The 27,348-nt window shown below is 52.2% G+C and overlaps 1 protein-coding gene across 1 annotated transcript; it reads right to left on the bottom strand.

The window, feature by feature from the left end:
* Positions 1-16,002: 16,002 nt before the first annotated feature.
* Positions 16,003-16,902, bottom strand: LOC134154645 (olfactory receptor 14A16-like; the record flags this gene model as incomplete). Its single annotated transcript, XM_062601321.1, has 1 exon — positions 16,003-16,902. A coding segment is annotated over exon 1 (900 nt), but the record flags the coding sequence as incomplete, so codon positions are not given.
* Between the last annotated feature and the right edge of the window lie 10,446 nt (positions 16,903-27,348).

Genomic DNA, 27,348 nt, shown 5'->3' with positions numbered 1-27,348 from the left:
CTGCATGAGGGCTGTCACCCCAGGGGCCTTGTACCTCCCGCTGATGTTGGGCCAGCAGACCCCTGGCAGGAGAGGCTGCGGTGTGGCCCCAGGTTCCTGATGTCACCATGCTGTCATCCAACAATGCAGTCACAACGCCCAAAGGCAGCAGAAGAGGTAGAGGCTCCCGGGCCCCTGCCAGTCTGCCAGGCTTCACAGCTGGCTGCAGCCAAGGGCTCTCTGCAGGCTCCCTGGAGGCCGTCCTTGGCCACAAACACACCCCTGCGTGGGCAGCAGGGCTATCGATGGCTATCGAGCAGGACGTTATTGCAGGACATCCGGGGGCAGTGGAGCCTACATCTCAGGACACCCACTGACGGAAGCACTCAGCAGCTGCACCTCCATTTGGTACGCAGATCTCTTCCTGGCCTTCCTCTGGCCTTACTTGCTGACCTTGCTTTGCACCTTCTCCGTCCTGCCTTGGTGCTGAGACCACTTCCTGCAGTGCCTCCCCTGCTCATCGAGGGCCTGTGCCTGCTGCTCTGCTCTCGAACACTGCCTAACGCTGCCTCCTGTGCCCACTGCCACTGCCCCAGCACAAATGCTCCTGTCTAACCCTTTCCTCCCCATCTTGGCAGGGCTCCTCATGCACAGCCCGGCTCTCTCCAGACACCTGCTCCGCGTCAGAGCAGCCCAGCACTGGGGACACCCTCATTTCCACCACAGGCAATGAAGCTGCTGTGATGTGCTGCACACGCTGCCCCAATGTATCACGGAGGGTGGCCAGCCAACATGCGCCTCTGTAGCAGGGACACACCAGGGACAGTACTGGACATGGCAGCAGGCCAGCAACCCACCAGGGGCCCTCAAACACACAAAGCCCAACACTCCTGCCCTCCCATTCCCTTCTAGTCCTCCAAGGCTTTGCGACAGGCACTGCCTGTGAACAGCCGGGCACTTCCCACCTCCAGAAAGCAGAGAGCAAGTGCTCTCCCCAGGGCTCAGCAGGCCAGCTCTCGTCTCTCTCTTTTGCCTCACATGCCCTCACAAGCACATACCCCTAGCAGGTGCCTGCTGTTGCTCTAAGGGCTTTCATGGGAAAGGTTTCCTCAAGATAACTTCCCCAGCCATTTGCTACTGCTGGCCTATCAGGTAACAGATCAATAACCCTCTGAGACACCTCACGAGAACTTCTCCGGCCATGACACAAATGCTGACCTCTCAGCTGCTCTGGCAGAGGTGAGCTCCAAAGCACATAGCCCAGCCATGGACCTGCTTCTGCCTCATTAGCACAAGTGACCTCGTCATCAAGAGTGGAGCCATGTGCCCCCTGCCTGCCTGTCAGCTACTGCCAAAGAACTGATCTGACACTGGTCATTTTTTGGCATAGCTTTCGCAGAGAGCTGTGACCTCCCTGCCCACACCCCGACCACATGCCCATTGCCAGCTGCAGCCCCTCCTGCCTTCTCCACTGTTGAGCCAGCTCCTGAACAGCCTCCACAACTCTCCTTGTGGCCTTACAATGCTCATAGTGCAGCAAAACATCCTTTAGATAGCAGTTACTAAAAGAGAAAAAAAATCTGCCTATGCCCTTTAGAGCCCCACGGCAGCTGCAGGATGCCCCAGCTCCAGGACACAGGACTCCTTTCCTGCCAGAGCCCCATCGCAAAGGGGGACCCACTCCCAGGGAAACCTGACCATATATTTCCCCACAACTTCCACAAGGGGATGCAGCTGCCCCCACAGGAGCCTTGGGGCTCAGGGCAGCCCCAGCTACAGGACCCAGCTGCCACGTTGTCTCCTGAGCCAGATGACACCCTCAGGCAGGGCTCTTGTGGCAGCCCCCACCTTTGTCAGCCACCTCCACAGCCCAGGATCCACACCCATTTTTGCTGTTAATAATCTCTCTCCAACACCTTGGGAAGGAGCTCCCAAAGCCCTTACCCCAGTAGCCCCTGTAGTACCGGGAACAAGGAATTGTGATCTGGTCTGGTGGTCTGAGTCCTCCATCTCGCTTGCCCCCTTGGCCTTGCCTCACCTGTTCAACTGCCAAAAAGGATGCTCCTCCTGTCTTGTCATCCAAAACTTCTCTCCAATGTGTCCCTCCTCCTCTACCTGTGAACAAGTGGCCCAAAGGGTCCTACTCCCTCCTGTCCCCACTCCTACCTATGGACCAATTCTAAAGGGCAGCAGCGGGGAGGACATGAGCAGTGACCAGCACCTCCCAGAACTTGTGGGGAAGTGAGGGCACTGCTGTGTTACTGGGGAGACCTCCCTGTGATACAGGACATCCCACTGTTACCTCAGCTTGTATCATCGGAGGGCTCAGCCTGTCACTGCCATGGAGATGGCACAGCCAGCGAGAAAGCCCAGAGATTTCTCCTCATGTCCTAGAGCAGTCACTGCTCCTCATCCCAGCTATGTTCCAAAAGGTTCTGATGAATCCTTCAGGAATGTCTCCAGACGGTGCCAAAGGCTCTAAAATCTAACAGATGGGGCACTGGAGAGGCCAATTCTGTGGCCCCGCACTGACAAGTATCTGCATTGGGGAGACCTGTGCAGTTCCCTGGGGCATGGGGGTCGGTTTGGAGTTTTTTTGGCATTTTTCAAGGACAGGATCAAAATCATGGATTTCTGCCATGGGTCGCTCTTTCTGTAGAAGCAGAGTATAGGATAATATGAAACAGCATGCAACCTTCTCCCATAAGGCACCAGAGCAGGCTCTTTGGTTTTAGAAGTCTTCAGCTTGGTCTGAGGAGCTTAAATTAGAGATGGTACTTCAGAAAAGAGCAAACGTGTCCTTAGCATGCATACTCCAGAGGGCTTTCTTCAGGACCCTTGTGCTTGCTGTGCTCCAAGCCATGGGTGAGGCCAGGTATCAAACCTAGGAAGATTTCCCATTTCCCATTAGTTTTGGCCAGATTTCCTTCTGGCTGAGCCTGGGGAAATATATGTTCTTCATCTCCTGACCACAGCTCGTCCTTGAGCTTTTCAGTATCACTTCAGGACAGTGCTTCTCCCCTGGGTAGAGTCCATGGTACCCACAAGCATCCTGGTTCTCTCAAGGGACAGCCCTGGCTCCCTGCATCTCCCACATTTTTGACCCTGAGCTTCTCTGGACATGTCCACACATTGCAGGGCTGCTGCCCAGGCTCCAGTGCAGAACCTTTAAGACAGTGCAGTGCCTCAGGACCTGCATTTTGGCTCATTCAGAAATCTGGGAGGTGACCAGCTCCCACCTCTGCAGCTGCTGGAGTTGGGGAACATCCCTACCACCAACCTTCCTGCTCCTCCTTGTCTCAGCACAGACTTTTGTAGACCAGCACAGCCTGGTCAGGGATCCCCGAGAGCGGCACAACCCCCAGCAAGGCCCAGGACCCCCAGGAGTTGCATTGCTCTCTCTTCTGTTTCCACATGCCCTGATTAAAAAGATATTTTCTAACATCACTAGCTGGACGTTGCAATTTTCCATTGTTTCCAGTTTTCCACCTCTCGTTGCTCTTGGTTCATTCAGATACGAAGCTACTGATTTGCACTTCAGGAGTTTCGAGCTTGCTCCAAGTTTTACTAGTCTCTCCCTTTAGCCAAGTCATGAATTGTGTTTCTAGCTACCATTTCCTTTCTATCCCCAAAATTTCTAGTAAAGCTCTCCTTGTGGGAAGTGGGCCTCACTGGAGGCAGCTCAGACTTAGCATACTGTGGAGGATTTTAATTATTTTTTATGAAACTATATCATTCTTTATGTTTTGTTTGTTTACAATCAAAAGAAGAAAAGAAAAACTCCAAACCACTGTGTCTATTTGTAGCTAGTTGTCTAAGGAAAGCAGGTGGGAATTGAGGCATATGAGCTGTACAAATCACTTACAGACTTTAGTGAAAGCGGTTTAGCTTTAGCAAGGGTGATGGAATTCCCAGGTGGCTGATGAGAGCAATGGCAGGGTTGAGGAGATGGAGAGGAAGACTATGTGTACAACATCTGACCCCTGGGACACTGCTTTTCCTGCGTGTCCTGACTTCACTGAGGGACACTGTGGATCAGTATCACCTGGAGAATGCTCCTGCCACTTACTCAGTAAGTGGGAAATAATAATAATAAAAATAAAATTTAGAAGCAGAAATAATTTCATATTATGAAGGTCTCCGACTTTCAGCTACACTTCTGAAACCTCTGCAATTAGCCTTACCAGACTTGAAGAAGATTATGAGGAGAGAAGAGATTCATCAGGAAGTTTTTCATTTTAATGAGCCCCATGGTGTATTTGGTGCTGAGTCCACCTGCCTCAGTTACTAAGAGGAGACTGAACAAAACTTTCAAGAAGTTAAAGTCAGAAGCAGAACCCAAAGTTACACAGAGCATTAATGGGTCCCACTGAGGGCTGTTAGCAAGAAAGATTCGCTGGGGGCTGATTAGAGCAGAAAGTTGGAAGCACTGATTACAGGTAGGCGAAGGCAACATGCAGGTGACTCTGATGCCGAATCTCTCCTTGATGTGTTTTATCAAGCAAAATGGCCGATCGCAGACACCCAGCTCCTGAGAAGGGAGATCCTTTCCCCTATATTTTGCCCAGGGCTGCTCCTGGGGGCAGTGTGCAGCTGGGGATGTGCAAGCTCAAGTGCCCAACCATGACACAACACCTCCTGGGGTCCTCTGGTGGGCAAGGGGACAGTGAGGTCATGAAGCCTCCTGGTAGGCCCCAGTGACAGAGACAACAGCCGTAGAACAAAGACCTCTGCTCTTTCAGGCTCTTCAGCATGCCAGTGCCCTCCACTGTCTCCACCAGACTGTCCTACACTGTCCCATGCCTGCTGCTGGGTGCCTGCAGACAGTAGACACTCAAGATGCTTCCCCACCTTGCTCCCACCTCGGGATCTCCCCCCCTGTTACTGATGTCTCTCCATCCTCACTGGCTGTTCCTTGGAACACAGAGCCAGGGGCTGATCACAGCCTCCCTCTGGGTGACCTGTAGCACCACAGCACTGCTCTTCGAGTGACACTGATTCCTGTTAATGTCTGGTTTGAACCTCCCAAGCTGCAGATTGTGACTCTTTCCCTTTCTTGTGCTGCTTCTCACCACCAAAAAAAGTGCGTGGGAGACCCATTCAGGGACATGTTACTCCAGCTATCGTCAGCCCAGGGCTGAGTGGAGGGGGAATAATGGCTCCCCTTGTGTGGGTGGCCACACTTCTCCTCATGCAGCCCATAATCACTTGGCCTTATTCGCAATGACTGTGCCTCACTGGCTCACGTAGCATTTCTCATAAAACCCAGGCCCTTCCCCTCAGGGGCACTTCTCAGCTGAGGTCCCAACTTGCCCTGAAGCATGGAGTTATCCTGCCCCAGGTGCAGGACTTGCCCCTTCTCCTTGAGAAGCTTCACAAGGTTTCTGTCAGCTGAATCCTCAGTTTTCTCAAGGTCCTCCAGACTGAAATTCTCTTGTGTCACCTGTTAATGTGTGTGTGCAGATGGTTCACTGACTTGTGGTGCTTCTAAGAAGAGAACAGCAAGTGCAACTGAAGGACAGCACAAAGTTAAAAATAGGAGATTCTAGTGTAATGTAATTTCTGTCTGAAACAGGACTTACAGGACAATAATCTCAGAAATACCAGGTGAGGGTACAAAGCAAGCAAAAACAGGGCCAACGGGGAAAGAATGCACACAGATGGGATGTTTGTATGAGACGGTATTGCCTCTTGTCTTCTCGGCATAAAGAGTCTCCATCCCGGCAGCCCATTCCTCCGGCCTGTCCAGGGCCCTCTCAGTGGCAGCCCTCAGCCACAAGGCTGGGGCCTCTCACCCACTTTGGAGTTGTCTACTAATGTGATGACTGTTACCTCCTGCAGGCCACTCCTCAAAGTGTTAAACGGGACAGGTCCCAGGAGAGACCCTGTGCTGCTCCCTTTCTCTCTGGCCTGCAGGCAAAGAATTACTCTATTCAAAACAGCCCTCTGAGCCCAATCATCCAACCAGTTTTCAGCCTTCTAGTTGCCTACTCATGCAGTCCTTAATATCCGAGCTTCTATGTAAATATATTGAGGGAGACAGTGTAAAAGGCTTTGTTAAAGACACAGAATCACAGAATCACAGAATGGGTAAGGTTGGAAGGGAACTCTGGAGATGATCTAGTCCAAGCCCCTGCTCAAGAAGGGTCACCTAGATCATGTTAGACAGGATTGCATCTAGTTGGGTTTTGAGTATCTCCAGAGAAGAAGACTTCACAACCTCTCCGGATAACCTCTTCCATTGCTCTGTCACTCTCACAGGAAAGAAATGCCTGCTCATAATCAGGCAGAACTTCCTCTGTTTCAGTTTGTGCCCATTGCCTCTTGTCCTTTTGCATGGGGCAACTGAAAAGAGTTTAGCCTCATCCCCTTGACACCCTCCCTTCAGATACTTAGACACATTGATAAGATCCCCCCTCAGTCTTCTCCAAGCTAACCAAGCCAAGCTCTCGCAGCCATTCCTCGTACGGCAGATGCTCCAGCCCTCTGATCATCCTCATAGCCCTACCCGGGCCTTTCTCCACATGTTCTGCATCTCTCTTGTACTGGGGAGCCCAGAACTGGACACAGTACTCCAGGTGTGGCCTCAGTAGGGCTGAGCAGAGTGGCAGAATTACCTCCCTCGACCTGTTGGCAACATTCTTCCTAATGCACCTCAGGAGACCAATGGCCTTCCTGGCCACAAGGGCACATTGCTAGCTCATCGTGGTCAGCTTGTTGTCTGCCAGGACTCCCAGGTCCTTCTCTGCAGAGCTGCTCTCCAGCAGCTCAGCCCCCAGCTTGTACTGGTGCATGAAGTTATTTCTCCCTAGGTGCAGGACCTTGCACTTGCCCTCGCCCTCATTGACCTTTATGAGGTTCCTCTCTGCCCAGCTCTCCAGCCTTTCCAGGTCTCTCTGGATGGCAGCACAGCCCTCAGGTGTATCAGCCACTCCTCCCAGCTTGGTATCATCAGCAAACTTGCTGAGGAGGCACTCCATCCCCTCATCCAGGTCATTGATGAAGAAGTCGAACAGGATGGGACCCAGTACTGAGCCCTGGGGAACTCCACGAGCCACAGGCCTCCAACTAGACTCTGTGCCACTGATGATAACCCTCTGAGCTCTGCCTTTCAGCCAGTTCTCAAACCAACTCACAGTCTACTCATTCAGTCTGCAATTTGCATGTTTGTCTGCTTCAGCACCTCAGCTGTGTCACTAACAAAGATTTGTCACGAGGAAACATTTTACCAAGGACCTCATTCACGCAAAGGCTTTGATTTCAAGTGCTGACACGCTGGCATGGATAGCAGGTGGTAATGGAATGGTGAAAGGAGGTTCCCACTAAGACAGCAAACCCTGCAGTGCCCAAGGCCGCAGAGAAAGGGCTGGGCTGTGCAGGAATGCCAGGAAAGGGACTGACTGCGTGAGCTGGCTCTGTGACACTGTTGGTCATTTGACAGATTTCTTGAACCAGTCTCCAGGAAGGACAAGGTGCCACTGAAGAAATCCCTGGGCCTGGGCAGCCTGCAATCCAGCTATCCTGAGATCCTCATTAGTCCAGTCCCTGTTTGTATCATCTAGTGGGGTGAGAAGAGGTTCAGTGGGAGTAGAGCAAGAAGTGTTTGAGAGTGCTGACACTAGAGAGGAGACCTGGGTGTGATGTGCCTCCCTCTTCTGCAGCACACTTGGATGTAGACAGTACAGACTGTGCCTGAAAGCAGAGGTAGGATTCATTTGTTTGGGCAAATGTAGGAAACCCAAGATGCCCTGGGGCACATGCCCATCAGCCACTCCAATGGGACATGGTTTCCCTTTAAGTGCCATGCTGTATGTGCTAGAGACAGGTGGTTGTGCTGGACACCCCAAGCATCTGACATGGCCCTGCCAGCCCATTTCTGTGTCATTAAATGAAGTATCTGCCCTGAACTGGCAGATAGCTGTTTTTAGCATTGGACTCTGCCTGTGTCTCAGCCTCACAGTGAGTGGAGCTCTAGTTGTAGCAGGCATCTAGTGTCATTTCAGAGGGCCACAGAAATTCCTCACCTGGCCCCATCCAATGCTGCAGGAGAATGCGAGTCTCCCATTTGCTGCAGCAAAACAAGTGGTCATTGGTACATGCCTTGCACCAACTTTCTCTCTTCAACTGTCACCAAGTGTTTGTGTATGAGCAACTGATTCCCCCCCTCCATCTCCACTGACTACAAAGGGAGCGCAGACAAGGAGCTCTCATGCAGATACCTGCCGATTAGGGGGAGGCATGGGAGGAGGCGTTGGAAGATTTTCCAAATCAGAAACTGGCTACACTGCTGGTGTTGGTAACAGGGTTTTGGGTTCTATGACCATGCAGAATAGTTTGAAGACCAAACAACTGGTGGGGAGAGATGGGCTTCACTTCACCAAGCAGGGCACATTTGCCTTTGCAAACAGTTTGGCCAGCCTAGTAAAGAGGGCTTTAAACTAGGTAGGAAGGGGGAGCGGGGTGTCATAGAGACAGGGTAGACAACAGAACACAACTTGGGTTGGGGGCCCTCCAATGGGTAAATGCAGCTGGGGATGTGCATTTAGAACATGGCTATGGGCAACCCCTGTACACCCTTCCTGGGAAACCTGCATGCATGACTACCTCTCCGAAATGCCTGTACACCAATGCACGCAGCATGGGGAATAAACAGGAGGAGCTGGAGATCTGTGTGCGATCGCAGGGCCATGATCTCATCGCAGTCACAGAGACATGGTGGGATAGCTGACATGACTAGAACGCTCTCATGGATGGCTATGTGCTTTTTAGGAGAGACAGGCCAGAAAGATGATGTGGTGGAATTGTTCTTTATGTGAGAGAGCAACTGGAAGGCATCGGGCTCTGCCTAGGGTTAGAGGAGGAGCCAGTTGAGAGCTTATGGGTAAAGATCAAAGGTCAGGCTAACACGGGGGACACTGTTGTGGGTGTCTACTACAGGCCACCTGACGAGGAAGAAGAAGTCGATGAGGCCTTCTACAGGCAGCTGGAGGTAGCCTCACAATCACAGGTCCTGGTTCTCATGGGAGACTTCAACCACCCTGATACCTGCTGGAAGGACAACAGAGCTAGGCACAAACAGTCCAGGAGGCTCCTGCAGTAAATTGATGATAACTTCTTGACACAGGTGGTAGAGGAAGGGTGTGCTGCTGGACCTTGTCCTAAGCATCAAAGAAAGACTGACTGGAGATGTGAAGTCAGGGTGCTGCCTTGGCTGCAGTGACCACGAGATGGTGGAGTTCAGGATCCTGCATGGAGGAAGTAAGGCAATAAGCAGGATTGCAACCCTGGACTTCAGGAGAGCAGACTCTGGGCTGTTCAGAGACCTATTTGGAGGAATATCATGGGTTAAGGCCCTAAAAGGAGGGGTGGTTCAGGAGATTTGGCTAGTATTCAAGCATCCCTTCCTCCAAGCCCAAGAGCGGTGCATCCCAAGGAGAAAGTAGGCCAGCAAAGGAGGCAGGAGACCTGCATGTGTGAGCAAGGAGCTCCTGGCAATACTCAAACAGAACAAGACAGTACACAGAATGTGGAAAAAAGGACAGGCTACTTGGGAGAATTATAAAAATGCTGTCAGAGTATGTAGAGATGCAACTAGGAAGGCTAAGGCGTATTTGGAATTAAGTCTGGCAAGGGATGTCAAGGACAATAGGAAGGGCTTCTTCAAATACATCAGTAGAAAGAGGAGGACTAGGGAAAATGTGGGCCCACTACTGAATGGGGCGTGGGCCCTGGTGACAAGGGATATGGAGAAGGCAGAATTACTGAATGCCTTCTGGGCTTCAGTCTTCACTGCTAAGGGCAGCCCTCAAGAATCCCAGAGCCTGGAGACAAGGGAGAAAGTCTGGAGAAGGGAAGACTGTCCTTTCATTGAGGAGGATGAGATTAAAGATCTTCTGGGCAAGCCTGACATTCACAAATCCATGGGCCCAGATGGGATGCACCCACGGGTACCGAGGGAGCTGGTGGATGTTCTTGCCAGACTGCTCTCCATCATCTTTGAAAGGTCCTGGAGAACTGGAGAGGTGCCTGGGCACTGGCAGAAAGCCAGTGTCACTCCAGTCTTCAGGAAGGACAAGAGGAGGAGCCAGGCAACTATAGGCTGGTCAGCCTCACCTCCATCCCTGGAAAGGTGATGGAACATCTCATTCTGGGTGTCAGCTCCAGCCATATGGAGGATACGAAGGTGATCAGGAGTAGTCAGCATGGATTCACCAAGGGGAAATCCTTGCTTAGGGGATCAAGCTAATAGCCTTCTATGATGGAATGACTGGGTGGGGAGATGAGGGCAGAGCAGTGGATGTTGTGTACCTTGACTTCAGCAAGGCTTTTGACACTATCTCCCATAACATCCTCCTAGATAAGCTCAGGAAGTGTGGGTTAGATGAGCAGACAGTGAGGTGGGTTGAGAACTGGCTGAAAGGCAGAGCTCAGAGGGTTGTCATCAGTGGTGCGGAGTCTAGTTGGAGGCCTGTGGCTAGTGGAGTTCCCCAGGGCTCAGTACTGGTCCTATCCTATCCAATTTACTCATCGATGACCTGGATGAGGAGACAAAGTGCTTCCTTAGCAGGTTTGCGGATGATACCAAGCTGGGAGGAGTGGCTGATACACCTGAGGGCTGTGCTGCCATCCAGAGAGACCTGGAAAGGCTGGAGAGTTGGGTGGAGAGGAACCTCATGAGGTTCAACAAGGGCAAGTGCAGAGTCCTGCACCTGGGGAGGAATAACCCCATGCACCTGTAAAAGGTGGGGGCTGACCTTCTGGAGAGCAGCTGTGCAGAGAAGGCCCTGGGAGTGCTGGTGGATGACAAGTTGACCATGAGCCAGCAATGTGTTTTTGTGGCCAAGAAGGCCAACGGTCTCCTGGGCTGCATTAGGAAGAGTGTTGCCAGGAGGTTAAGGGTGGTGATCCTGTCCCTCTACTCAGCCCTGGGGGGGCCTCACCTCAAGTCCTGTGTCCAGCTCTGGGATCCCCAGTACAAGAGAGACATGGAGCTGCTGGAGAGAGTCCAGCATAGGGCTACGAGGATGATCAGAGGGCTGGAGCATCTGCGCTATGAGGAACGGCTGGGAGAGCTGGGCCTGTTTAGCCTGGGGAAGAGAAGACTGAGGGGGGATCTGATCAATGTGTATATATACCTGAAGGGAGGGTGTCAAGGGGACGAGGACAAACTTTTTTCAGTTGTCCCATGTGACAGGACAAGAGGCAATGGGCAGAAATGGAAGCACAGGAAGTTCCGCCTGAACGTGAGGAGGAATTTCTTTCCTGTGAGAGTGACAGAGCACTGAAACAGGTTGCCCAGAGAGGTTGTGGAGTCTCCTTCTCTGGAGATCTTCAAGGCCTGCCTGGATGCAATCTTGTCTAACAGGCTGCAGGTGACCCTGCTGAGCAGGGCTGTTGGACTAGATGATCTCCAGAGGTCCCTTCCAACCTTACTGATTTTCTGATTCTGTGATTCTATGATCCTTTCCCATGAAAGCCCTTAGTGCAGCAGCAGGCACCTGAAGGGTGTATGCGCTTATGAGGGCATGGGAGGCAAAACAGGGAGATGAGAGCTGGCGTGCTGAGCCCTGGGGAGAGCATTGCTCTCTGCTTCCTGGAGGTGGGAAGTGCCTGGCTGTTCACAGGCAGGGCCTGTTGCAAAGCCTTGGAGGACTGGAAGAGAATGGGAGGGCAGGAGTGTTCGGCTTTGTGTGGCTTGGAGCCCCTGGTAGGTTGTCTGCTTGCTGCCATGTCCAGTCCTGTCCTGTCCCTGGTGTGTCCCTGCTATGGAGGTGCATGTTGGCTGCCCACCCTCCATGATGCATTGGGGCAGGGGGTGCAGCATGTCACAGCAGCTTCATCCCCTGTGGTGGAAATGAGGGTGTCCCCAGTGCTGTGCTGCTCTGACGGGGAGCAGGTGTCTGGAGAGAGCAGGGCTGTGCATGGGGAGCCCTGCCAAGATGGGGAGGAAAGGGTTAGACAGGGGCATTTGTGCTGGGGCAGTGGCAGTGGGCACAGGAGGCAGCGTTAGGCAGTGTTCGAGAGCAGAGCAGCAGGCACAGGCCCTCGATGAGCAGGGGAGGCACTGCAGGAAATGGTCTCAGCACCAAGGCAGGACAGAGGAGGTACAAAGCAAGGTCAGGAAGTAAGGCCAGAGGAAGGCCAGCAAGAGATCTGCGTACCAAATGGAGGTACAGCTGCTGACTGCTTCTGTCAGTGGGTGTCCTGAGGTTCAGGCTCCACTGCCCCTGGATGTCCTGCAATAACATCCTGCTCGATAGCCATCGACAGCCCTGCTGCCCACGCAGGGGTGTGTTTGTGGCCAAGGATGGCCTCCAGGGAGCCTGCAGAGAGCCCTTGGCTGCAGCCAGCTGTGAAGCCTGGCAGACTGGCAGGGGCCCGGGAGCCTCTGCCTCTTCTGCTGCCTTTGGGCGTTGTGACTGCATTGTTGGATGACAGCACGGTGACATCAGGAACCTGGGGCCACACCACAGCCTCTCTGGCCATGGGTCTCCTGCCCCAGCATGGTGGGAGGTACAAGGCCCCTGGGATGAAAGCCCTCATGCAGCCCCTGTCACCAGGACACCAGGGCTGCTGAGTTTCTCCATGCGTGGATATGCATCTCCTGTGGGTGGCCAGGAAAGCCTGCTGGGCTCCTTCCTCTCTGTTCCTGTGCACCAGGGTGGCCCTGTCACCACAGAAAGGGCAGGAGTCCAGCCACATCTTGGCATGGTGAAGTGGCTTCTACCACAGCTCCACAAGCAGCCACGTAGATGAGCAGAGCTGGATAGTGTACCAGCAGCTGGGCAGGGGGGATCTCTTGACAGAGTTGGGTGTGCTGGAGGTAAGGGGCAAGCTAAGTTCTTCTAGGCACCACAGCATGGCCTCAGGTGCCATGGGTGCAGGTTCCTCTGCCTACCTGCCTGCCTCACAGCAGCAGTGCCAGGGCCCAAGCCAGCATGGTTCTCTGTCTTCAGGACAGAAGAGCAGTAGGTCCAGGAAAGCAGTGCTCCCTCTTCTAAACACATGTTCGCATTGGGCTCAACCTCTTGAAGGTTGCACAGTGGCTACTGTGGCTGTCAGCACGAATATCATGCACTGAGATTGCTCCTGCCAGGCCTCCCAGCTGCTGGTGTATGCAGTATGAATCGCTGGTGCATAGGATTCTCCAAGATGTCGGGACCTAAGCCACATCTCTGCAGTAGACTCATGAAGCAAGCACCTTCTGACTGACCAGCTGCCATCAAGTCTATTGAAGACAGTCAACTCATGGTGCTAGGGTGTGCTTACAGGTGTGCTCACAGGTATGCTCAGCTGTCTGGGTGAGGTGGAACTCAAGTCAGCTTTCACATTAAACTTTCTGACATTGATGTAGGTGACCAGAGACTGAGAACCTTTTGCCCTAGCCAAGCTGGCCAAGCACACATGAGGAGATTTATCTGGTTAATGGATAAAGCCTTTTGTGAACAACATTGTCCTGGCTTCTCTCCTCCACCTCTCTTGACAGTATCAATGAAAGGAAATGGCAGTGAGCAAGGCTCTGGAAGCACAAAGAATTGAGCCCTTTCTGGAGTTGGAGCCTGTAGGAAAGTTCTGATTTTCCAAGCATCGTGGGCAGTGCTGGGAGTGGTTGGCAGAGGCGGGATTTCCTGCAGTCAGCCTCTCTACTAAAGCTGGCACTCAGCCCCCTCACAGCTCAGCAGGAGGTTTCTGGGGGCTTACACGTGCACCACTGCCTTCTTGTGTGCATGCCACTGTTGTTAGAGAAATACTGTGAGAAAAACCTTGCAAATAGTTAACAAGTCTGAAGGACAAGGGAGAGAGAAAAACAGTACTGCAAAGGATAACCAGCTCCGGCTAAAGAACCTTGATGAAACCACAGCACTTTGAAGATTGCGAGGGGTAGGCAAGACAAAACCGGCAGAATAACCCAGAAGTGACCTTAGGTTCATTAAGGCTTATTAACATATTAAACTACACACCCCTAAATGAATAATGAGACGGAAATGACATGATAATGATGTTACCACCTCTTCTTCGCTTCCTATGCTAATTAACAAGAATGTGAAAGCGCAAGCGTAGAGCCATCATCTGATGTAATGGAATTGTAAGCACTAGAAAGATTTTTATAAAGTACTCCCTGAAAAGTGTGTATAAATCAAGAATGGGAGGGGGAGAAGGTATGCTGGCTTTGTGGATTTACACCTGGAACCCCCATCTCTGCGCAGAAATCAAATAAACAAATATCTCAACCCTGTGTGTATCTATTGGGTGCTTGCACACTGGGTAACAGAACACAGATTTTGGACAACACCGTGTTGCGGAGCTAGTTGCACAACTCTCCAAGAGATGGACAAGACATCTTTTGGGGCATGCCTGAACTCTTTTCAGGAGACTCATCTGGATATGTGTGGGCCCATTTTCTCATTGTAGCTCTGCCATTGTCCAAGAGCAGCAAGGGCCCGCTGCTCCCTCCAAGACTGGGAGGTGGGAGCCAAAGACAGTCACATGACTGGCATGGGAGGGACATCAGCAGCCAGGGCCCCACCCCACAGTACACACCTGAGGCGAGCGAAGTAGGCCCAGAGACGAAAGTCAGGTTCAAGCATGCATCCAGATCATCTGTCATGTTCATGGTGATGGGACAGGCAGTGAGACCCAGAGTACCTTTTCTGGTACCTCACCACCCGGCCTGTAGTGCCTGACTGCCTCACCTAGCCCTTGCCCAGCCAAGGCTGTGCCCCATGCAGGCTTCAGCAGACACCATGCTCTGGGATCTGCCAGGGGTCTCATGCAGAAGAGAAGCCATGCAAGGCTGGCCTTTTCCCCTCCATCAGGATATAGAGACATGCAAAAGGATGGACCTGGTCATGGACCACCCCACAGGTGGGATGTGCTGTCAACCCTGGAAGGGCTAGTCTGGAAGAATGACCATGGGGAAGCTTCGCCACTGTGTGTATATGCAGGGAGAAGATCTGTGGGAGATCTGGCAGTGAGTCAGGGGACTGGCAGAGTACGTGATCGCAGCCCCAGAGTGTGTTCTCTGCACACTGACCAAACTCCTGCCAAGGTCAGACGGGCATATTCCATCTTGTCAACAATGCCGAGCTGCTTCACAGCCAGTGGCTGCTCAAGCTGAGCACAGCTGAGATAAGGAAACAGTTCTGGTAGAGTTAAGGGGTCCCTAGGGTACATGCTATTGGAACATGTCCCTAGGTGATGATATTGGACCAGCATCACTGCATCTGAAAACCTCCCATCCAGAATCTCCAATCATGGATAGATGGAGCAATCATGGGACATTACACATTGCTCAGGATGTATTCAGAGGTTTATTAGTCCCAGTCCACTCCCTCTCCTCAGGGACATGTGGGGCATTCCTTGCTTTGGCCCTTTACATTTGCTTTACTCTGCCTGGTTTTGAGAATCTCTGCTCCCTGCCTATTCCAGGCACACGCTGCCCCTGGAGATGCCCTGTGCTCTCTGGGTGACTCCATATTCCCTTCCAGAAGGATGGGCAGCATCTGTTACCAGCCCTCCAATATGTGGGACAGTCCCCAGCAGACACCTCTTGACCACTCACCCTCTCTAAGCACCCTGGGCACTCATAAGTGACAGCTAAATCCAGCCCTCATTCCCACACACATCACCCAAAAGAGATCATGACCCTAAGCCCGTGGAAAATGTAAGCACAAAAACAGGGCCTTTTTGGGTGTAATTCCCTGAGTGCATTCTTGGCTCAAGCTTTGGAAAAAGAACCCATCATTCAGGCACAGTACTCGGAAGACCCTTTTTTATTACAGAGATGCTACTTGGGAGGCCAGCTCTGACACAGTGATAGGAAGATTTACAGAGGGCCTCTGGGTGAGAAAGACAAGGTTTGTGCCTCCAGATACGTGGGAGGAATTCAGACATTTCTGAACAAACATGACTATCACAGACAGAACTCCCAAAGCACAAGAGCTGTGGAGATGAACTGGGAATCAGATGTGAGGAGAGATGGGCAGCTCATTGCTGCTGAACTAGTACCAGCTGAAACAGTTTCCTCACTGCCTGCTGGAGCTCCTTGTTCCTTATGCTGTAGATGAGGGGGTTCACTGCTGGAGGCACCACTGAGTACAGAACAGCCAGCACCAGATCCAGAACTGGGGAGGAGACAGAAGGTGGCTTCAGGTAGGGAAAGATGATAGTGCCGAGAAACAGGGAGACCACGGCCAGGTGAGGGAGGCACATGGGAAAGGCTCTGTGTCGGCCCTGCTCGGAGGGGATCCTCAGCACAGCCCTGAAGATCTGCACGTAGGACAGCACAATGAAAATGAAACACCCTAAGATTAAACAGCTAATAATCCCAAGAAGCTCAACTTCCCTGAGGTAGGAGTCTGCGCAGGAGAGCTTGAGGATCTGGGAAATTTCACAGAAGAACTGGTCCACTGTGTTGCCTTGGCAGAGAGGGAGTGAAAATGTGTTAGCAGTGTGCAGGAGAGCATTGAGAAACCCACTGGCCCAGGCAGCTGCTGCCATTCTGACACAAGCTCTGCTGTCCATGATTGTGCCATAGTGCAGGGGATTGCAGATGGCAACGTAGCGGTCATAGGCCATGACAGTGAGGAGAGAATACTCTGCTGAAAACAAGAAGAAAACCAGGAAGACCTGGGCAGCACATCCCGAGTAGGAAATGGCCCTGGTGTTCCACAGAGAATTGGCCATGGATTTGGGGACAGTGGTGGAGATGGAGCCAAGGTCGAGGAGGGAGAGGTTGAGGAGGAAGAAGTACATGGGGGTGTGGAGGTGGTGGTCACAGGCTACGGCTGTGATGATGAGGCCATTGACCAGGAGGGCAGCCAGGTAGATGCCCAAGAAGATGGAGAAGTGCAAGAACTGCAGCTCCCGGGTGTCAGCGTACAGCAGGAGGAGGAACTCACTGAGGGAGCTGCTGTTGGACATTTTGCACCTCCTGAGCTTGCAGGACTGTCCAAGGAAGAACAGATAGACACAAATTAGGACACACTTCTCTGAGCAAAGCTCTTTCAACCCCCTCCACCAGCACCTCCCCCAGTGCACACACACATTAGCACTCCCCATCTCAGCTGCACCATCACTGAGCTCCATGGCTTAAACTCTGGTTTGTGCTGGCTGAGCTTGCTGTGAGGAGCAGCGGCCTCTGCCTGTGGGCTCCCGAGGAGTCAGCCCTGACCTACAGCACTGTGTACATGGGAACAGACGTGACTAAGATTTATATTCCCAGTTCCAGTCAGATTTAATCCACTCCATTCTAAACGATGTAGGTTCATGAAGAGTTTAAAGGCTTTTTTTGGTTTGTTTTCTTTAGCTGAGTTTGACCCTGTCACACAGGAGGAGGATTCTTGGAGGTAGAAATCATCCACACTTCTGCTGCACTCAGAATGACCATTTCTGATTCCACAGAGGCAAAAGGATTCACTCTGACTTTGGTGTAGAGGGAGGAGCACAGGCTTGTTCCCAGCTGCCCTCTGCCCCCATCTCACTGGTGGGGAACAATTGCAAAACACATTGGGCTCCCTCCAGCTGCCCACATCCAGCCTCCCAGTAGCATTTCTGTGTTCTTAGTATCTAGGTGCTTCTCCCTAAGGCACCTGGGTTATACCCAGCTGCAACGGGAGAGCTGTGCCCTTCTGGAGGGCAGCTTGCAGCCCAGCCAGACACCCCAGGGAAATGGCTGAATGTCCTAAGGGTGTTGAGGGTATTTGGAAGAGAGAGTTGCCTCATTTCTGGCCCCCTACGCTGCATTGCCCAGAGCCCCAGAGGTTAGAGGGGGACTTGGGTACCTCACTGTCAAAGATACATCTACATGGCAGGACTCACATGGTTGGTGTCTGAACTGCATCAGAAACCCCTCTGACCAGACCGCCCAAGGGGAAGGACAAGGGCAGCATGTGCAGGAAGGAAAGAAACAGGGAGCAACATCATGATATTTGTGCCAAGGGAAGCAGGGACAGGGAGGAACAGAGAGACACTCAGTAGTGTCTCCTCCCCTGGATGTCTGGCTGCAGAGGAAATGACTCATGTCCTGGACCCAACAACCTTGAGAGAAGAGGGCTGTATTGGGTGGGAAAGGAGAGGGGGCTTTGGAGTTGACAGTTTCCTCTCACACTTTGACCAAGGCTCTGCTGCCTAAAGCCAGAGCCAGGACACTGTCCAGGGGCACCTCCAAGTCTGTAGGTGCTAAGGAGCAGGTGAGAAAAACCTAGCTGAGGCTCGAAATGTGATGTTGACTCTATCTGCAGGCTGAGGGTGGATGTAGGCACTTGCTGAGTCCCTCCCAGAACTACTGCTCTCAGTGTCACTGTTCTGGAGCCTCTCCCACCTTTTAAACCTGACAGATCCAGTCCCATTACACTCCACTCAAACAGAAAATAACTGAAAGCACCAACTCATGAAAGCACCTTCTCTTTCAGCTCTCCCCTGCCTTGGCATTCCTGGTGAAAAGTCACCTCTGGATATGACCCCCAGCCCTGACTCATGCAGCAGCCTCTCCATGGGACAAAGTACCTGCCCTGCCAGGGTTCCCTACTTCCACCCAGAGCTTCCACCCCGCAGCATTGTGTGGAGCTTCCAAGCAGCCTGAGTGCTGACCCTCGCAGGCAGCAGAGTCCCTGCCCCAGGCACACAGCACCCTGGGGCACAGAGACTCTGCTCTGAAGGACAGTCCATGCCCTCCTGGGTGGACAACAAGGCTTCACACCCCTGCAGCCATCCCTCCAAGAAAGGAGCAGAGTGACATGTCCCTCGGACCTCCCTTCCTTCCTCTGGCAGGGAATCCTTGCTCTGAAATTTCTCCCCATCCTCCACACTCATGGGATGGGATGGACTTAGAAGACTCCTCTAGGAAACACAGGAGCATTGCCCTGTAGCCAGAGACTTACCATGCAAAAGGCTGTGACGATTTCTCCCACAAGGAGATCTCCTCTGGCCTCTCACTCTGCACTGCCTTTCACTTCTGTCTTCTCTCATCTGATCTCCTCCTCAGCAGCAGGCAGTGCCCAGAGTCCTGCTGCTCTTTGCAGAGGAGCTGCCTTGGGACACAGCCATCTCTCAGCAGTGCTGCCAGGTTGCCATGAGCAACCTCTGTCCCCAAAATTGGGCTCAGCAGAGGACCAGCTGAAGGCAGGAGTTGTTCTGTAACTTGTGCTCCCTCCTCCTGGGAGATGATCCCTCAAGTAGACTAAAATAATCACCTGTTTTCCCTTTCTGAAAAGCATAGAGACTGATTCCAACATTGCCATTTATTTCATCAGAGGATGCCTATGATAAGTGGAAATGTCCTCATCTGGAAGCTCCTATTCCCATCTCTTAACTAGGCACGACACCCAGACAGGGACAAGAAGGGAGTTCGTTGACACATGGTTCTGGTACTGGCTCAGATGAGTCAATCTGAACATCACATCCTGGTTTAGAAGACCCCAGGCTGGAGTTAGATTCAGATCCCCCTATCCCCACCGTGAACTCCACAAATACATGGTAGGTATGATTCCCACTGTCAAAACTGAAGTGAGCACAGCACAGTGCTCCTTGTCTAAGCTCCCGTTCTAATCACTGGAGATGGAGGCTGGGAGTCAGTTGCTCACACAAATACTTGGTGACAGTTGATGAGACAGAGGTCATCCCAGGCAGGATCAGTGTCTGCTTGCTCTGATGGAGTGACTGGGAGCCCTGAATCCTCCTAGAACATCAGGTGGGGGCCAGGTGGCAAAATATCTTGGTCATCTGCAATGATGCTATGAAGCTGAGGCAAATGAAAATTCCAGTGTTACGAATAGCAATTCTAGTCCAGTGCAGACACGTGATTTCAAATGGCAGGGGTGTCCAGCACAACCACCTGTCTCTAGCAGATCCACCCTGGGACCTAAAGGAAAACCATGCCCCTTTGGAGTGATTGCTGGGCACGTGCCCCAGGGCATCTCGGGTTTCCTACATGTGCCCAAACAAACGAATAGCAACACTGGGGACTGGGCTAATGAGGACCTTAGAGTGGTGGTGTCACAGGTTGCCCAGGCTCACAGACTTCTTCAGCGACACTTTGTCCTGCCTGGAGATTGGTTCAAGTCTGTCACCGGCCCCAAGGTGTCACAGAGTCAGCTTGGGCAGCCAACTCCACTCCTACTATTCCTGCATGGCCCAGCTGTGTTTCTCCCTGGCCTTGGGCACTGCAGGGTTTGCTGTCTTAAAGGGAACCTCGTTTCAGTATTATATTGCCACCTGCTACCCATGCCAGTAAGTCACCACTTGCACGAAAGCCTTTGCATACATAAGGTCTTTGGTAACACATGACAAATCTTTGGTCACCACTACAATGAGGTGCTGAAGCCAGAATGTATGCAAACACACACAGCCTGGGGTGCAGGCAGGAGCAATGCACAAGCTGTCACAAGATCATCACCTGGCTGGAATAACAGAGATGTGGTGGGATCACTTGTGTGACTGGAGTCCTTCAAAAGGCAGGTACAAGTTCTACAGGGAAGATGAGGAGGGGGGTGCCCTACGTGTGAAGGGGTAGCTTGGATGTAGGGAGCTCTTCCATGGGATGGACCAAGGGAGGCAGCCCTGCAGGGCAGAAGAGCTCAGGAAAACCAGCAGATCATTAAGGAACACGTCTGTCAAGAACAAGAATGCTCCTTAAAGAAGAGTTTTTAAAATTAGTGACATCTCTGGACCCTGGTTTGGCAAAACAGGGAGCTCACACGTAAGCTCCAGGGGTATAAGGCAGCATATGGAAAGGGGAAGAAGGCAGAGGCTGCAAAGGAGGAATTTGGAAACAATGTCCAGCAAAGTCGGGATGGCATTAAGGAAGCCAAATCTCCTCTGGGAAAGACACCCGCAGGGGACGTGAAGGACAGGAAGAAGAGCTGCTGCTGCTGCAATCATAGTAAAAAAATAAAAAAAGGAAATGTTGGCTCACTGCCGAATGGGGCAGAGATTTCCAGTAAAAGCAGATGTAGATTGGTCTAGGGAAGTCAGGTCCTTGCTGGCTTCAGCCTTCACCAACAAGACTTTCTGAGCTGTTATGCCCAGAGTCAGGACTCCTGAGGAGAAAAGCAGCCCACAGGGCCTAAGTCTCTAGAACTCAGCCTACAGAGATCTATGGCATTGGATGGTTGGCATGGAGAGAGTCGACTGTGAGGACAGCAAGGCTGCTCTCTATCCTCTTGTAAACGTTGTGGAGATCAGGGGAGGTGCCAATGAGCAGAGAAAGGAATGTGTTGTGCCCATCTTCAAAAAAAAAGAGCCACAAGGACAAAGCAGGGAGCTGCTGGCCATTCAACCTCATTCTGGAGAAGAGTGTGTCATAGACCAGCCTCTCCAGTCAAATTCCTGGGCAGGAGAAGAAAGCACCTGGGAAGAGTCAGCATGGATTTACTGAAGGTAAATCATTCTTGACCAACCTGATTGCCTTCTGTGATAAAAGACTTGTACATGTGGAGAACAGGAGAGTAGTGGATATCCAGTAGACATTCAGATGGGCAAAAGGCTGGTTGGATCATGGAGCTCCGAGCATTTTCAGGAATGAGTCATGCTTTACCGGGATGTCAGGTAAAGGTGGGGTATACAGGGGTATAACCCACATCCTGTCCTGTTTGAAAGGCTCATCAGTGGGGCAGAACAACACTGCATCAGGACAGGCAGAGCCCTCACTGGCAGAGGACTGATCCTGAGAAGGGCGTGGATGTTACAGAGGATGCCATATGAGCCTGTGATGTATACTCACCACCGATGAGGCCAGATGCACACAGGACTGCGTTAGGAAGAGCATGGCCACCCAGAGAAGGGCAGGTCTTATTCCTCTGGACTCAGCACTGGTGTGGCCACGTCTGGAACAGTGTGTCCCAGTGAGGGCTACCCAGGGCTGGATGAATGGGGAGCATCTGGAGAGGATCTAGAGGAGTTCTGTCCAGATAGGATTGGGTTCCTCAAGCACATGGCCTTTATGGAGAGTCTGAGGGACCTGGGCTTTTTTAGCTTACTGAAATGGAGGCTAAGGTCAGTAGAGTACTGTACTGACCTTTGTATAGCTCGCATGACAGGAATGTCACCGTAGACAGCTATGTGCTTTTTAGGAGAGACAGGCCAGGAAGGCTAAGTGGTGGAGTTGCTCTTTAGGTGAGAGAGCAACTGGAATGTATTGAGATCTGCCTAGTGGTGGAGGAGGAGCCAGTCAAGAGCTTATGGATGAGGATTAAATAGCAGGCTAATGTGGGGGACACTGTTTTGGGTGTCTACTATAGGCCACTTGATCAGGAAGAGGAAGTCGATGAGATCCTCCACAGACAGCTAGAAGTAGCCTCATGATTGCAGGCCCTGGCAGAAACAATCATAAGGCTCCTGTAGAGCATCGATGATAACTTCTTGACACAGGTGGAGGAGGAGCCACCAAGGAGGAGAGTCCTGCTGGACCTTGTCCTAACCAGCAAAGAAGGACCTGTTGGAGACAAGAAGGTTGGGGGCAGCCTTGGCTACAGCAGCCACGAGATGGTGGAGTTCAGGATCCTGCATGGAGGAAGCAAGGCAATAAGCAGGATTGGAACCCTGGACTCAGGAGAGCAGACTTTGACCTCTTCAGATTCCTGCTCGGAGGAATCCCGTGGGTTAGCGCTCTAGAAGGAAGACGAGTCCAAGAGAGCTGGCTAGTATTCAAGCATCACTCCCTCCAAGCTCAAGAGCAGTGCATCCGAAGGAGAAAGAGGTAAAGGAAAGGAAATGAAAGGCAGGAGACCTGCATGGATGAGCAAGGAGTTCCTGGCAAGCTGGGCATACCAAGCTGGGAGTTGTGCCTGATGATACACCTGAGAGCTGTGCTGCCATGCAGAGAGATCTGGACAGGCTGGAGAGCTGGTCAGAGAGGAACCTCACGAGGTTCAATATGGACAAGTGCAGAGTCCTGCACTTAGGGAGGAATAACCCCACCCACCAGTACAGGCAGGGAGCTAAGCTGCAGGAAAGCAGCTCTGCAGAGAAGGACCTGGGAGTTTTAGTGGAAAACAAGTTGACCATGAGCCAGCAATGTGCTTTTGTGGCCAAGAAGGCCAGTTGACTCCTGGGGTGCATTAATAAGAGTGTTGCCAGGTAGTTCAAGGCGTTGTCCCAAAATTGGGTTTTTTTATCCAGTTTGCAATCAACCAATAGACACATTGGGTTGAGATATTTCTTTCATTACTGCACAGAGATGGGTGCTAACTGGTAGATCCACAAAGCCAGCACACCTTCTCCTTTTCTCGTTCTATAATTACACACACTCACACACATATAAGGATTAATAAATGTATATATAAGGGATCTCATAGCACAAAGCGCAGCCATTGGTCTAGCACTGGCCGATCAGTCAAGGCGGCACTAGTGACCGTACAACAACAAAGAGCAGCCACATGACTACCATGGACCTGTCAAGCCCTGAGGTACAACTGACCCCACCAGCACAGCCAGCAGCAATGGCCATAGCACCGCCCTGGTAGAAACTGAGGCAGAAGTGACCTCACAACCACACACATCAACCACATGACCAGCACTGTCCCATCAGGCACTGGGGCACAAGTCACCTCACAAGCAGAAGCAGCAGCCATGTGACCAGTGCTGGCCTATGAGGCCCTCGTGCACAAATGACCTCACAGACACAGGCACCAGCCCCATGACCAGCACTGGCCGATCAGCCATGAGGCACAAGTGAGCTCACAGCTACTAAGAGCAGCCATGTGCCTGGCACAGGCCTATGAGGCCCTGAGGCTCAAGTGACCTCACAAGCACAGGCAGAAGCATGTGACAGTGCTGGACTATCAGACACTGCTGCACACGTGATGTCATAGTACCCAAACAGCAAACACATGACCACCACGGGCCTATCAGGCACTGAGGCACACATGACCTCACAACCACAAAGAGCAGCCACATCACCAACACCAGTATATCAGGCACTGAGGCACAAGAGACCTCCAACCACCAACAGGAAACACATGACCAGCACTGACCAATCAGGCAATGAGGCACAAATGACTTCACAACAACTAACAGCAGTCACATGACCAGCGCCAGCCTATCAGGCAGTGAGGTACAAGGACCTCACAACCACAAGCAGCAGCAATGTCCATAACAGTGGCAACAAAGGCCACAGGCACAAGTGACCTCACAGCCACAGATACCAGCCAGGGGCTTAGCATGGTCCGAGGAAGGACGGAGGCAGAACTGACCTCACTACCACAAAAAGCAGACAGGTGCCGGGCACTGGCTCATCAGGCGCTGGTGCAGAAGCCACCTCTCAACCAGAGACACCAGCCAGGGGCCTACCACTGGCCTCTGAGGGCCTCAGGCAGAAGTGACCTCGCAAACACAAGCAGCACCTGTAGGCCTGGCATTACCCTGTCAGGGACTGAGGCAGAAGCGACCTCACAAGCACAAACGCAGCCATGGACCTAGTGCATGCCTGTAAGTCCCTGGTGCGCAAGTCACCTCACAACCACAACGAGCAGCCAGGGGCCGAGCATTGCCCCGTCGGGGACTGAGGCAGAACTGACCTCAGAAACACAAACACAACCCATGGGCCTAGCATAATCCTGCAAGTCACTGGTGCACAAGGGACCTCACTACAGTTAACATCAACCACATGACCAGGACTGTCCTATCCAGCACTGGTGCAGGCCTGACCTCACAAACAACAGCCGCATAACCGTAGCTGGCCTGTGAGGCACTGAGGCACAAGTGACCTCATATCCACTAGCAGCAGCCACAGCCATGACACTGGCCTATCAGGGACTCATGGAGATCTGACCTCACTCACAAGCACAAAAAAGCCACATGACCAGCACTGGCCTAGCAGGCACCGGTTCACAAGCGACCTCACACCAGCAAACAGCATCCATGGGCCTACTGCTGGCCTCTCTGGTCCTCAGGCAGAAGGGACCTCCTAAGCACAAACAGCAGCTGCCTGCCTGGGAGCGGCCTATCAGGCCCTGAGGCACAAGTGGCCTCACAAGCACAAACAGCAGCCAGAGGCCCAGCATTGCCCTGTCAGGCACTGGGGCACAAGGGACCTCAGAAGCACAAACACATGCCTGGCATTGGTACTGCGTGCAGTACATTCATCATTTGCACACTGCCTTCCCTTGCCACCTCAGCCCACGCAGGGAAGCTCTTGCACTCACACCCAAGGGTGGCCAAGGCACTCTAGGCTCACAAGGCATGTGCAAATGATCAGCACAAGAGCAGGAACAGAGCTGGCTCCTTTGACAGTGTTGCTGTTTTCAGAGGGGAAAAGCCTGTTTTCTTTAGCAGAGCAGGCTGCTGCGTTCCACCTTCATCCCTTCAGGAACCTGCACCTAGGGATGGAGGGATAGGGATTTTGTTTAGGAATAAAAAAGTTAGAGATACAATGTAGAAATATTGGAGAGTCCTGAAGGCCTCCTGAGCTCAAAATAACCTTGGTTCCTTTCCTTTAGTTACTTGGACAAGGAGACCTTGTGAAGGGGAAAAGGGGGCAGAGGCTTTGAAGCGAGGCCCAAGTAATGAGACACCCTCAGGCTGGAGGTCTGCTGGTGTGCCAGCTATCTTCGCTGCACAAGCTTTGCAGCACGAGATGAGGCCCCACAGCTGGGTTCAGAGAGCACTGAGGGCTGGGTGCCATGGGCAACCTAGCTCTGGGCACATCTTCAGCTCTCGCAGAGCCAGGACCCCAAGGGCTATGAGATTTCCTCAATTTAAGCTACAAAGGCTTTGGGGCACCCAGACAAAGGCAGTCAAGAGATGCTGGCATTTATTATAAGGGACTTTGACTCATCGTATAAGGCACCAACAGTCTTCTAGGAAAAATGGGCACCAACCCACAAAACCAACCTGGCTTTGTGTGAACCTGCTGAGGTCCGTCGTAGCTCAGTGTCTCACAAATGAGGAGCAGGCCCATTGCTGTGTTTGTGCTTTTGTGGTCAGTTGTGCATCAGTATGTGATTGGTGATCAGCATGGACATGGCTGCTGTTTGTGCCTGGTTAAGTCAATCGTGCCTGAGTCCCCAACAGAGCAGGAACAGATCTGTGGCTTCATGGCTGCCTGTGAGGTCACTTCTGCCTCAGTAGGTGACACTCCAGCTCAATGCATATTGCTGATGGTTGTGTTTGTGAAGTTATTGGGCCTCAGTATTGGCTAGGCCACCAGCAGCCACCTTGTTGTTTTTGTTTTGGAGAGGTGACTTTTGCTTCAAGGAACAGCATCAAGCACATTTCTGCTTTTGTGCCTGTGAGGTCACTTGTGCCTCAGTGCCTGATCGGCCAGCAGCAAGCACATGGCTTCAATGCAGAATCTGAGGTCGTTGTTGCTGAAAAAACTGAGCCCTTGCTGCTGTTTCTGATTCGGAGCTGACTTCTGCACGAGCACCTGATAGAGCAGTGGTATGGAGATCAGCGCTGTTTGTGCTTCTGACGTTGGTGTGCCTCAGCAGCAAGCCCATGCCTTCATTGCCGAGTGTGAGGTCACCTTTGTTCCTTATGTGAGCGGCCAGTAGTAGGAATGTGGCTTCTGTTTCTGCTTGTGAGGTCACACTTGCCTTACGATCTGATAGGCCAGCTGGTGGCACGCGGCTTTGATGAAGACTGTGAAGTCACTACTTCCTCAGAACAGGATCTGCAAGCAGCAAGCAAAGTCTTTTGATACACAGTGTAAAGCCACCTGTGCACCTGTAAATGGCAGGCAACAAGGAGACACGTGACTGCTGTTTGTGCCTGTGATGGTCATGCTGTTGCTGTTTCTTATACAAGGTCGCTTGTGCCTCAGTGCCTGATCACCCAGTGCTGGCGACAGGGCTGTTGGTGGTAGTTTTGAGGTCCTTTGTGCCCCAGTGCCTGATAGGACAGTGCTGGTCATGTGGTTGATGTGTGTGGTTGTGAGGTCACTTCTGCCTCACTTTCTCCCAGGGCAGTGCTATGGCCACTGCTGCTGGCTGTGCTGCTGGGTCAGTTGTTCCTCAGGGCTTGACAGGTCCATGGTAGTCATGTGGCTGCTCTTTGTTGTTGTAGGGTCACTTGTGCAGCCTTGACTGATCGGCCAGTGCTAGACCAATGGCTGCGCTTTGTGCTATGAGATCCCTTATATATACATTTATTTATACTTGTATGTACTTCATTCATATACTGACTGTTTATAAATAAAGAACGAGAAAAGGAGAAGGTGTGCTAACTTTGCGGATCTACCACATAGTATCCATCTCTGTGCAGAAATGAAATAAGTATCTCGACCCAGTGTGTCTATTAGTTGCTTGCACACTGGGTAGAAGAATGCAGATTTGGGACACTCTTCCTAATGCGCCTCAGGAGGCCATTGGACTTCTTGGCCACAAGGGCACATTGCTGGCTCATGGTCAACTTGTCGTCCACTAGCACTCC

The sequence above is a fragment of the Rhea pennata genome, unplaced genomic scaffold (assembly GCF_028389875.1).
Source record: "Rhea pennata isolate bPtePen1 unplaced genomic scaffold, bPtePen1.pri scaffold_32, whole genome shotgun sequence".
NCBI classification, from domain to species: Eukaryota; Metazoa; Chordata; class Aves; order Rheiformes; family Rheidae; genus Rhea; species Rhea pennata.
The sequence above is the reverse complement of the archived record's forward strand: the minus strand, read 5'-3'. Positions and strand labels throughout refer to the sequence as shown.